This window comes from Barbus barbus, assembly GCF_936440315.1.
Source record: "Barbus barbus genome assembly, chromosome: 28".
NCBI classification, from domain to species: domain Eukaryota; kingdom Metazoa; phylum Chordata; class Actinopteri; order Cypriniformes; family Cyprinidae; genus Barbus; species Barbus barbus.
The window spans coordinates 9,313,400-9,327,075 of NC_136756.1; the positions used below are offsets into that span (position 1 = coordinate 9,313,400).

At 34.5% G+C, this 13,676-nt stretch overlaps 1 protein-coding gene and 1 pseudogene across 2 annotated transcripts; both read right to left on the reverse strand.

The window, feature by feature from the left end:
• Positions 1-5,366: 5,366 nt before the first annotated feature.
• On the reverse strand, positions 5,367-7,823 carry praf2 (PRA1 domain family, member 2). The gene is made up of 3 exons (XM_079383549.1): positions 7,631-7,823; positions 6,749-6,966; positions 5,367-6,586 (listed from the first exon to the last, which is right to left on the reverse strand). The coding sequence occupies exons 1-3, from the start codon at positions 7,807-7,809 to the stop codon at positions 6,447-6,449; spliced, it is 537 nt and encodes a 178-aa protein (XP_079239675.1). The 5' UTR covers positions 7,810-7,823; the 3' UTR covers positions 5,367-6,446.
• A 2,392-nt stretch (positions 7,824-10,215) lies between these two features.
• LOC306848293 (mitochondrial import inner membrane translocase subunit Tim17-B-like) lies at positions 10,216-12,336 on the reverse strand (annotated as a pseudogene). Its single transcript has 6 exons — positions 12,323-12,336; positions 12,173-12,274; positions 12,039-12,083; positions 11,796-11,909; positions 11,289-11,399; positions 10,216-10,304 (listed from the first exon to the last, which is right to left on the reverse strand). The product of its transcript is annotated as a mitochondrial import inner membrane translocase subunit Tim17-B-like (transcript).
• Positions 12,337-13,676: the final 1,340 nt, after the last annotated feature.

Below are 13,676 nucleotides of genomic sequence, written 5' to 3' on the forward strand. Positions count from 1 at the left end.
TTTCAGAACCTTATTGTGTCGCTGTTCATTTCCTATAAAATACGTTAAGTATGACAGCATGGTAAATAAAAAATAAAGAATATATATACATATATAATGTGTGTGTGTGTGTGTGAGTGAGAGTATGGGAAAACAGGAAAAAATACGCCCGTAATTTCAAAGTGAAGGCTTAAAATAAACCCTACTCTTAAAAGCGCTCTTTTATTTCCTTCTTGGACAACCAACCAATCACAGTCTTCAAAAGACTGTGTCATAGCTAGCAATGGGGTCAGCCCCGCCTCCTCACTAAGTTAAAAGTTTTTGCCTTTTCCTCGCTCAGAGTTGCTCTCAGATTGGTCCTGAATCACGTTCAAGCTAAGACTCCTAGTTAGAAATTTTTAAGCTACATTAGGAGCTCTCTAAAAGGATTCTTAGAATCTTTAAGAATACGGGCCCAGGTCTGTAACATGATTAGCTATAAAAGGGATGTCTTAGAGAGGCAGAGTCTCTCAGAAGTAAAGATGGGCAAAGGCTCTCCAATCTGTGAAAGAATGCGTAAAAAGGTTGTGGAATACTTTAAAAACAACGTTCCGCATAACATCATCAAAAGATTCAGAGAAACTGGAGAAATCTGTTTGTGTGAGGGACAAGGCCGAAGACCTTTGTTGGATGCCCGTGGTCTTCAGGCCCTCAGACGACACTGCATCACTCATCTGCTTGATTCTGTCATTGACATTACTAAATGGGCCCAGGAATACTTCCAGAAACCACTGTCAGTAAACACAATCTGCCGTGCCATCTGCAGATGCCAACTAAAGGAAGCCATATGTGAACATGGTCCAGCAGCACCATCGTGTCCTGTGGGCCAAGGCTCATTTAAAATGGACTGTTTCAAAGTGGAAAAGAGTTCTATGGTCCTATATCAGACAAGAATGGGACCAAATTCCAACATCAAAACTCCAGAAACTCATAACCTTGATGCCCAGACGTCTTCAAACTGTTTTGTACACCATGGTAAACATGCCCCCGTCCCAACTATTTTGAGACCTGTAAAAGGCATCAAATTTGAAATGAGCTCATTTTGTGCATAAAATTGTAAAATTTCTCAGTTTAAACATTTGTAATGCTATCTATGTTCTATTGTGAATAAAATATTGGCTCATGTGATTTGAAATTCTTTTAGTTTTCATTTTATTCAAATGTAAAAAACGTCCCAACATTTCTGGAATTCGGATTGTATAAAGCAGCACAACTGTTTCAAACACTGATAAATCAGCATATTAGAAGGATTTCTGAAGGATCATGTGACACTTAAGACTAGAGTAATCATGCTGAAAATTCAGCTTTGCATCACAGGGATAAATGATACTTAACAATATATTCAAAATGAAAACCGCTATTTTAAATAATAATATTTCACAATAATATTTATCAATATTATAAATGATTAAATAAATGACCTCCTGCCATGATGAGCAATAGAAATTTGTTTAAAAAACATTGAAAATCTTACCGATCCCAAACATTTGAACAGCAGTGTATAATGCTTGAGATGCAATTTGATCTAAACACACACTCACTCTCCCTTTCACCTGCTTTCCCTTAACACACATAATGAGCTCATTAGCTTTCTGCCCTCTTGACCCACTCAGTACTAAGCTAAAGCTAAAGGCTGATGGTGCTCTAGGTATACCACACATTATTCCAGCTAATCATCCGTACGCTGCAGACACTACTGACTCAACAGACATCAGTGCAACACCACAACTGACATGGAAATGTCAGTATATGAGCAAAGAGTTCTATATAGAGCATAACTTAATCCAGACGGATGGTGTTGTGTAAGAAAAATAAAAAACAGACCAAAAATAGAAACAGAAGCACGGATGCAATCTAAAAGCAAAAAGCATTATGATTTGTTGGAATCATTAACGTCTATATTCAATTTTCAGTCACAGAGTAGATCACATGTAGGGTAATGAGCGAGCGGCCATAGTGAGAGAACAGATGGTCAATACTCTTATCCTGTTTGGTATTCAGAGCTGTCAGTCAAACTTCAAGCCTAATGCAATTATAGTGTTGCACCGAACATGGGCAGCCCTAAAGAACTTTCTGACCTTCTTTTTATTGGTTACCCTCAGTTTCACATGCAGATCATTAAAAAAATCTATCACAGGCATGTTGTTTAGCCAGGGCTTGTGCAGAAACCTTTAAGTACTTTCCATAACAACGTTGTGTCCTAACCTGGTGCAATGTGAAAAGTATGACTAAACTTGAAATCCTGGATAACATGCAGTTATGTGGCTAGAGATTTTGAATCAATGAGATTTCAAAATGTGTGCGACTAACCAGCAAGACATCGCAGTAGTAGAAACCAAGTAGCCTATTCGATCGAATGTCCTATCACAGTTCAAGCAGTACAAACAATACATATTCATAAAACTGTGTTTTCCATGTCATTCCCGTTAAGACAATAAAAAATGGATAATAAAATTTTATACTATGTAACACTATTTTTGTCTAAAAATAAATGAATAATAAAACAATAAAAGCTAAAATAACTCGTTTTAAAAGCTACAAGTGAGTTTAGGCATTACAACATTGACCATATTGGATATTTATGGTTTATATATAGCACATAGACTTTACAATAAGGTCTCAATTGTTAACATTAGTAACAATGAGCAATACGTTACAGCATTTATTAACCTTTGCTAATATTAGTTAATAAAAATAAGTGCTGTCAAACGATTAATCGTGATTAATCGCATCCAAAATAAATGTTTTTGTTTACATAATATATGTGTGTGTACTGTGTATATTTCTTGTGTATATATAAATGCAAACACATACAGTATATATTTTGAAAATATTCAATGTATATACATTTATATTCTTATATTATATATAAATATATTTCATATATAAACATAACAGATTTTTCTTAAATATATACATGCATGTGTTTGTATTTATATATACATAATAAATATACACAGTACACACACATTATATAAATAAAAACTTTTATTTTGGATGCGATTAATCGCGATTAATCATTTGACAGCACTATTTCATGTTATTTCACAGTGCAATAACAAATGTTAACAGATACAATTTTTAATCTTAAGTATACATTAAATTAACTAAGATTAATAAATGCTGTAGAAGTATTGTTGTTAGTTCAGGTTCAATAAAATGAACACATGAAACCCTATTGTAAAGTGTTATGAATATAAACAGACAGTATATAAAAATAAGGTATACAGAAATAGGATGTAGTTTAATGTTATGGCTGAATTTAGGTATCGATCACATAGATCAAAACATATTTTCTCTAAATTTTTCTCTTCTCTCTCTATATATATATGTCAGCAGCTAAATGTGCTTGGGTGGGGCAAGTTATATTACGTGGTTTGATGATTTTTTTGCTGAGGCAATCAGTTTTCACTCACTGTGGCAGATCATGGTAATGTTGGCCATGCACACTCACCAGATTGTGGTTGGTGGCATTAGAATCGTCTTCAGGAAATGGTTTGGACACACCAAGGGCAACACAGTTGGCAAAGATGGCCAGTAAAATGAATATATCAAAAGGCTTAAAGGTCTTAGGTCAAGGAAACAACTGTCTTGAAAACTTACAAGAGAATGCACAAGGTTTGCACATACACACACATTTGGGCAAAAGGATATTTCCACTCCACCAGGGCCAGCGCTGCCATGCGTATCGGGTTGCTGAGAGTCAGGCAGCACAGAGCTCTGGGTGCACGCAGGGCTGACTTGTTAGCTTGTGTGTGCTTCTTGGCTCCTCCAGCTCTCCTTTGCCCTGCAGAACCTGTTGAGTTGAGTGTGTCCGTCTTGCTGGGGTCAGCCAAACCGACCCCATCTGAAATAAAGGGTTTTCTTATTAAAACTATGTTGCCAACAAATGACCTCTATTTAATTCAAATATTAAATGATACGTTCACTCAAAAAAGAAAATCTCTCCAAACATATATCATTTTTTTTCTTCTGTAGAACAAATAAATGCATATTGGCTGTTACTCATAAAGCACGTATTAAGGCCTCATTCTGCATGACCGTATTTTAGATCCCTAAATCCTACTTCATAACCTAAACTTAGCATTCATCTTACTAACTATTAATAAGCAGTAAATTAGGAGCTTATTGTGGCAAAAGATGTAAGTCAATAATTAGTTAATAGTGAGAATTGGTCCCCAAACTAAAGCGAGACCAAATTGACAAGCTACAAACCAGCACATTATTAAAATATTTTCCTTTGTGTTCATGTGTTCAGAATCAATGATGACAAAAAAAATATTTTTGGGGGTGAACTCTGTAATCACATCAACTCACATCTCAAAACACAAAAGTGACACCAAAAATAAGTGTTCAAGCTAATCTATAATATATTATAAACAATAAAATAAGATATATTAGCATCCAGTGAGATTTATGTGCTCAGTTTCTAACGTTCAGAGCCTATGATGTTTAATAAACATTATATGCATTGAAAATAGTCTTCTGGCTACACTGCATTCTAGTTAATCATATAGATATAAGAGTCTTACATTTTGCATTCCCTATTCAGCAGAACCTTATAAAAAATGTTAAGTAAAGAAAGAGGCAGATGTGGCAAACAGATAGGCTACTTAAGTAGGTTACAGTTAAGAAGCCTTATAAGGGATCGGGCAGAACTAGTGACCTAGTTCTATGAGAAAAGAACAGTATTTGATACTCCAAGAACACAATGCCCATTACAAACTCATTATACTACGATTACTATAAAAGGATTATTAAAACATCAATCTATCTATTGCAAGAAATACAAGGATGTGAACTGCCAATGCAAACATGTAATTAAAAAATTTGAAGAAATTGTTAGTGCACCTATAATTTATGAGCTAGTTTCTATATTTTCATTTTAAAATGTAATTAGTCAATAACATGTTTATTATTTTAGTTGAATAATGACAAACGTCTGTTGTGTGTAATGTCTGTCTACTGTTTCCATTGCAGGTGTTGTGCTTTATCACTCACCTTTCGGTACCGCATCCATGTCCACAACTTCTTCAGCACCGTCTGCTGCTTACTCATAAGAACTCACAATAATTATAACAGCTTTCATATCTATTGACTGAATGTATCGAGATGAGCAACGTCGCGAGCAAACAGGTGAAACAACAGCTATGTGCAACACTCATTCTATCCTGGTGTGACCGCAGGTCCCGGTGTAGCAAGGATTAACTGATGTGAGCCGGTTAACGGGGATGATTGAGCTGAAACCTTTCAAAAGGAGGTGGAGACACGGGGACAATTCTGGACGCCTTGAAGCATGGTAACCAAATATGTTTACGTTTTTTTTTAGTAAACTATTTTTTTTTAATCGGAGAAAAAGAAAAACGAAACGTGAAACGAAATTATACTTCACGAGTCACATTCCAATACTATAAATTAATTTTAAGGATCACAGCGCCTCTAAGCGGTACCAGACGAAAAAACAAAGGCTGCAGATTTATGAAAGTTTATTTATTATAACCACTGTACTGCATGAGCATTTCCTGAATACAAGGCAGCAGCTGATGTTGTAAACATTAAATATGCAGGAAATACAGATTACTTCATTTTTTGAAGGAATGAACACTTAAGCAATGGCTTAAACCACATGACTCGAGTAAAGTAAGAGTGAGCATTAATAGTGTTACATAGAGATTGTGGTCTGTAACACCTGTTTATTAGATCATTATGTCTATGACTACGAATCTCTCGTTAAAATAAAATCAGACATTTTCTCCAACAATGCCAATTTGTGATGCACAATCCACATAAATGGAAACATGATTCATTTTCTTGGTCTATAACTTGTGTTGCAATAACTGAGAAGTATTTACCTTGGCACTTTGTAAGAGAGCAAACACAAATTATGATATGGTACAACTTGGTTGAAAATAAAATAATGTGGGGAAAAAAAACTCAATCAGTATAAATAATATTTGGTCATGTAACGCACAGGCAAAAAATACACTATCTTCAGATATCCTTCAAACACAATTCACAAAATCCAGCTTTTCTCACAGAAAATACATTTAGGGATGGAATAAAAGTATAGGCACAATTAAATCCATAGAATGGAGCAATGATGGATTGTTATTCACAAAAAAAAAATGTGCAATGAATAACACTAAGCTACATCCTATTCACAAGGCATTATATTGCGGTTTTTACATTTGGACAGCTAATGGTTATACACACCTGATCCTGTAATCTCACTTTTTGCTTTAATTTTAGCAATCCTTCATATACTGCATCTTAATTTAATCCTGTCCACTGGGCCCTTCCTGCATTTCTGAGAGCCTTTAGCAATATGCCATACATGATTTTGCCAATATCTGTTCTCATGTATATTTTAGGACATGTAAGAAGCTCCTAGGATAGAAGGGGTGAGCGATAAGTAAAAGTAAACACAGCTATGATCCAGCCTCTTGTTCCTGTCCCAGTGCTTCCAGCAGCAAGCCCATAGGAGTCCTCTTCAATCCTATACTCTCCAACTTATTCTCCAGTTTATTCTTAATGTTTCGGAGTCTCACTGAAGCATGGATAATGATCACTGCGAGGAGAAAGAGAAAGAACCGATCAAGCTATCATCTTATTGTTTATGCAAAGTATTAACAGCACAGGAACAAGTGAAAATATTCAATGATCTAATGAGATACTGACACTTTTTTAGTGTTAGAGACAGAAAGATTATGAGGCAACAAAAAATACTAACTTAAAATGGGCAAGGCAATGCCAAAGAGGAAAACAGCTACCCCTCCTAAAACAGACAGAAGAAGGTAGCTGGAGCCCAAAATTGCAGTGAGGGACAGCGATGGATGATTTCTCCGGAATCGTCGGATTACGGCCTTGTTTTCAGCCGCCCAGACAAACCCCAAGAACAGAAGGATCACAACGGTTGCCCCAATAATCAGCTGGAGTGGTTGGAAATACCTATGTTACAATTACATGCACAAACAAATTAAAAATAAATACATGATAATCAGCATCATCATTAGAAAGAATAACACTTACCTAAGAATACTTAAAAACAACATATACAACGAATAAATTCTATATATAGCTTTTATTAATATTGTGATCCTGTATTTTTATATTTTCCATTTGCATTAAATGTTTCATCATTTTTTTGTTAAATTGTCTATGAAGTTTGTATTCATTTTTATTTCATCTTTAGCTTCATGTAGTTAAACTTTAACCTTATAACTTTTTCTATATATAGGCCTACATAAATATTTCTGTTTTTATTTACTGTAAATATGTTGTTTATTGTAAATTTTATTCAAGTTCTTGTGACGATTCTTGACCATTTTTAATATTATCTTTGCATGGGATGGGTATGAGAAATAACTGTATAGTGGCAGATTGCCAACAAAACGTCTTTTACATACCTATCAAAGCCATTAAAACACTACATTATCACTGCATTTTCATTTAAAACTTAAAGTCAAAACAGACACGTAAATGTTTGTAATGCAACAACTGCTTAACCATTTTTTTCATATTATAAAATAATTATTTGTGAGGCTATTCAAATAAGGCATGCAAAACAGAACACAACACTTACAGAAGAGCAGAAGAGCTGCTGTTTCCTTACCCGACTATAAGCAGAAATGCCACGGCGGAGGCAAAATAGTTGGACTGGTAATACAGCAGGTTGTTAATGATCCGGTTATTCCACCGATCTAAGTTACGGACATCAGGCACCGAGAATCGAGCCGAACCCAGCAGAAAATCATCCAGGGTTCGGAAAGGCGGAGGCTGTACATCCACCATTTTTGAATCTTTTGATGACTACATTTACCAGCATGCATTGCAAACCCATGGCACTGAAAATAATGGGAGAAAAGCCGTCAAATAATGTTGTCCTCTATAAAAATATCTTGTCATTTCATAAAATGTCAGTAGGCTATCAAATGAGTAGGTTTAATTTGCAGAACAAATTACAGAAAGCAAAGTCCAGAAGCATGTATTATAGAATTTAAAAAAAAAAAAAAATAGTTTGTTTCCATAGTAAATATATGCATCCTTCTAAAATTTAAAGCAGTTTATGTGCGAATTGTTGGGTTTAGGGTTTAAACTCTAGTAATACATTGTAGAACTGAACCTACAAATAAATGCCTAGAATTTCCTTCACCATTCTATTTCTTTATGCTTTCTTTAAAACCATCATAAGTTTGAAAAAGTATTTTTCCGAAAATTCAAAATGGGGAAAAATGTGGTTAAAGTGTGTAAAATGTGGTTGACAGGTATATGAAATGCGGTTAACAGAGAATAGATTCTTGTTGAGCTTGAATCGAGAGTTTAGAGACGAAGATAATTTGGATTCCAGCTCGAACTTAATGCAAAAATATACTTATGTCTAAAGAATGTGTGTGGGGTGCCTGAATAGTGACAGGATATGGAGGTATTTCACCAACTTTGGGGTTCCACCAACTTACCTCTGACATTTTTATTGCAGCCAAAAAAAAAAAAAAAAATATATATATATATATATATATATATATATTAAAGGGTTCCAGCTCCTAACACATAATAACATCTCTAAAACAATATACATCAACCATAAAATACTTTATTGAGACACACATATCCTCTTAAACATCTCCCGTTTCTGTAGCACTCCAAAAAATAAATAGTCAAAAATCCTATTAAAAAAACCTACAAGACATTACACAAAGGTTGTGATAAAGAGAGCGATGAAAATAATCAGTACCAAACAGGAGAGACTGAAAATATGGAGAGGATGAATGACTTAAATTTACTTTGGTATAGAAACATTAAAGTTGAATATAATCTTTAATAATAATGTCTCTCCTGACTGCACATTGTGATTTAGAGATAAATTAATTTAATTTTATCAGTAAGAAATGGAAGACAGGCTATGCAGCTTGAATGGAAAAGAGCCAAAGTCTCTGAAAGATCTCAATAAAGCTGGGACCAATATGGGTTTTGTGCATGTTTGCCACTTGGGTCCCACCTAGTACGAAGTACAATCCTACATGAAATCCATCTGGGCAATTAACATGGGGCCATTATGTAACCCGCGGACAATCCCATACAGAGCCCATTTTTCAGCCCATTTCAAACCCACATGGGCCCCACATACAAATGTTGACTGGGTTAAAGCTGGGACCAATATAGGTTTTGTGCATGTTGCCCACTTGGGTCCCACCTAGTACGAAGTACAATCCTACATGAAATTCATCTGGGCAATTAACATGGGGCCATTATGTAACCCGCGGACAATCCTACATGGGGCCCATTTTTCAGCCCACTTCATAACCATATGGGCCCCACATACAAATGTTGGCTGGGTAATAACTCAAGAAGATATGAATGTGCTGGACTTTAAACTTCGGTTTCAACAAGGACTTTTATTTTGTTACTTAGTTTTGGGTTTCCTTAGTTTTCCAATGATTTCCTGTTTTAAAGAGGAAGTAGGCCATATTCCTTCAGTGGTTTAGTTGTGCAAGGTGCTCCATGTGGTTGCAGAGATCCATCTTCATCTTGCTTATCAAAGCCCTTTGAAATGCAATATCTGTAAGTGACTGTTTGATTTTGTTAAGTGAGCATTGAGTTCTTTATTGTTGTGCTATGTAATGTAGCATTTAATTCAGTATGTTTGTTACCTTTTTCTACTCAAGTTTGCAAAGTATTAATCTATGCTGTTGATACCACTGTATTGTTGTTGGTTCTTTGCCTTGTGTTTGAGAATGCTCATTTATTTAATGATTTATCTATTTTGTGAAATTCATGTTTGTGTATTTTTCTCTTCTTTGTAGTTTCACACTTTTCATGATTAAAACTTCATAAATTGCACCTTCGTGGAGTTTATTGTGGAAGTGTTTAGCGGCTGGATAGCTGGATCAATTAAAACAGTGAGGCCAGTGACAATGAAGCAAAATCTAAAATAGATCAATGGTGTATCAACAGTCAGGTTCAGGTCATGTATTAGATTAAGAAAAACCTTATATAAAATGTACTGTAGCTTTACATTGCTTGTTTACATAACACTGCATCAGTGATGTAAAAATCAAAATTGAACTACTTTAAAATGAACTTTCACAGCAATCATTATTTATGTCTTACTTGCATACCAGGAGTATCCCTGCATGATCTAGTTAGCTATACAGTATATTTGGATTAGAACAGTGATTTTACAGTGATAAAACAGTGATTTTACTGATAGTGTCCATAACCGCGTGTCTCTTGGCCTTCTTTCGGAGGAAGCTGACTCGGGATGCAGATAGTGAAGACCTCTAAAGCAGCTTCAACAAAAAGTGCAAAACAAAACTAAAGGTAATACAATTTTTACAATGTAATACATATATGTTAGAGTGTTTTAAAGTACGGAGCCCTGCACATATATATGGAACATGGAAAACACGATATTGTGGCCTGAAATTATTCATTTGTTCGCTCGTTTTAGATAAATTGCGGCCACGTCGTACTAATTAGTTCTCATTTGTGACCAAGTTGTACTAATTTGTTTTCTCATTGTAGGTAAATCATGGCCAAATTGTACTAATTAGTTTTCGCATTTTTGGTAAACTGTTGCCACACTGTGCAAATTCGTTTTCTCGTTTTTGGTAATTCAGGGCCAGTTGTACTAATTAGTTTTCTTGTTTTAGTTAAATCTAGGCCATGCTGTACCAATTAGTTTTCTTGTTAAGTTTAATTGTAAACTTGGCCACATTGTTCGTTTTCTTATTTTTGCTAATTATTGGCACAATGTACTAATTAGTTTTCTTGTCTTAGGTAAATTGTAAACTTGGCAATGTTGTACTTAATTGTTTCTCATTTTTAGTCATTTGTTGCCACATTGTACTCCTTGGTTTTCTCATTTTTGGTAAATTGTTGCAACGTTGTACTGATTCATTTTCTTGTTTTAGGCCACATTATATTAATTTTCTGGATTTTGGTCAATTGTCATCCTGTAATAATTAGATTCCTTGTTTCATGTAAATCGTGGCCACGCTGTACTAGTTAATTCACAATATCTGTTTTTTTCTTCTGCATGTCATGCATGGATAATTCACCCCAAAATAAAAACATCTCTTTATATTGTTTGAAACCAAATAAATTTATTTTTTGACAAAAAATAGGACGAATTAGACATTCTTTATATTTCTCAAAAAATACAAATCCTAGATATTTGGAACAAAATGTATTTGCATTGTTGTGTGAACAGTTCCTTTAAAGTTAATCAACTCTCTGAATCATTCAAACCTATTCTGACGAGTGTAACTCACGATTCTGAAACTGCTGTGCTGTGTATCTTGTAAGAAGTATCCCAAATCCCTCGATTAGGGAAAGCAGAATCCCCCCCATCATTGCAGAGCCCACCATGGCTAGTGAACCACCTGAAATACAAACAAAGCACATAATTCACAGCTTTCCCGTCTGCAAACTCATGATCCAATTGTAATTTGAAGACCAAAGATTAATGCTGCATACTAATACATAATACTACAGATCATCAGATGATCAAAACCAGTAGGTTTTTATATCTCCAGTGTCTACAATTTTGGCCCAATTTGTAGTCTGGACAAGTCAATGCTACAATAGTTACAGAAAGTCACACTGCAGCTTTTTAGAAGCTGAAGTTGATAGATTTCAAAGAAAATTGTGTGGTGTTTAATGGAAACAAGATGACTATATTTATAAAATCTGTTAAAAGGTGTGTTGTGTATTCCAGCCTTATTGTCTATTATGTAATAATACTGATAAAAGAACAACGACTATCATGCTAAACGTACTGCGAGCAGCCAGTATAGCTCCAGTCATGGCTCCACTGGTGATGGAGTTACCCCGCAAACGCACCAGACCACAGTCTATGGTGGAAAAGAGGCCACCCCATACAGCAAAACTACCTGCAGGAGAAACAAACCATGCCACAATTAATAGTGAATCACTGATATACAAAATGCTAAAACTGTTCATACACAACACAGATTTATCCAACACAATAAACAAACAAAAAAATGATTCTGCAGCATCACCTCCAATTTGTGGTGCTCTTACTCTCTTAGCCTGTGTCGAACACCCTGTAGAGTGTTTGTTATTAGTAAATGTATAGTAATGTGTATTAGTAATATATAAGCTCAGTTGTTTTGTTGGTGACAGTGAAGCTTACCACAGGTGCGTTTCGAAAGCCTTTAACAGACTGGAACACCCCCCCCCCCCAATGGCCCCCATGGTAAATGCACCACCACAGTCATCAACTATCCTCCATGGACTAAAAAAATATAAAATAAAAGAGAGTCATTATCCCTATACATCCTACTTTTCATATTTCATGCTTTATCTTCTAAGGCCTTTAAATGATCAAAATAAAACTTTGCTGAAAAAACTGTAGTGCACAACCTACTGCCTCTTGCATGCCTTACTATATCAAAGTTTAAATTGTTTTAGCAAGTAAAAGGCCTTTTAGCATTTTAAAAACGTCATGGTTCATGTGTCTTTTTGCTGTGAAACGTAAGAATAACTTCTATATTGTTAGTAATATTTCAAGATAAACACTTATTGGACTTAATCAAATTAGGTTTACTTGATTATCCTTACATAATAGAAAAATCATGTTAAAATTAATTAACAAATATGATCCATCAGGCATGTACATCATCATTGTATTGCATTGCATTATATGTTTTGCCCCGACAATAAAAACTACAGGGTTTTGATCAAAAACTGAGCATTTAAACTTCACCTTACTAAGATATATAGAGCGACAACTGATATTTATATGTATTTCATGTAAGTAGACTGCTATACTGTTATAAATATTTTACTGATTTCCAAACCTTCAGAATTTCATCTTATATATAAGCACAAAACAGAAAACACATTTGCAAACATTTTTGAAAATTTTCTTTTATATTTTGTCTAATTGTTCAATAAGGTTTCCTATTAAAAAAAAAATATTTTTCTGACTATTATGTCAGGCTTTACTGGGATAAATCTATTAACATGTCAACTTGATACAAAACATGGAGTTAAAGCTGGCAGTGAAGTAACACAGCGAGTTTATTATGCCCCTTCACTTCTGAGCACTGAAGCGAGATGAGATCCCACATGATAACATGTTTATCAAGCACTCGGTGTAATTATACAGATAGTGACCTATTTCTATTTTAAAATGAGGTTTTTCACTGCCTATTTACATTTGTGAATGAAGAATTGTCCATATATATTGAGTAAATTCACTATATTCCAAATTTTGAAGTCAACAATATAAAGCCTACTCTTAAAAATAAAAGAATTGTTTTGTTTTACTAGACACATCTGTCCTTTTTTGCATCTTTTTCTGTGAGTTGTGATATTTTCGGATAAAACAGATCCTATATATCTGAAATCTGAAAAATGTCTGAAATCACGAAGAGCCCTGTGACTTGAGGACCGTATCCCTATATACTATCATATTTAAATACAGAATATTTTTTGGTAAAATTAGATCTAATTTTATTTATTTTTATATACAGACACACATAATCACGCATAATAACACAATCACACAGTATAATGTTTAAAAACAAAACACCATATAAATGCATAACCCTTAGTGTTCCTGGACAATCAAAATAAGTGCATTAAATGATCATAATTTCACAGATTCGTGATAACTAAAGTTGAAAAGTAAT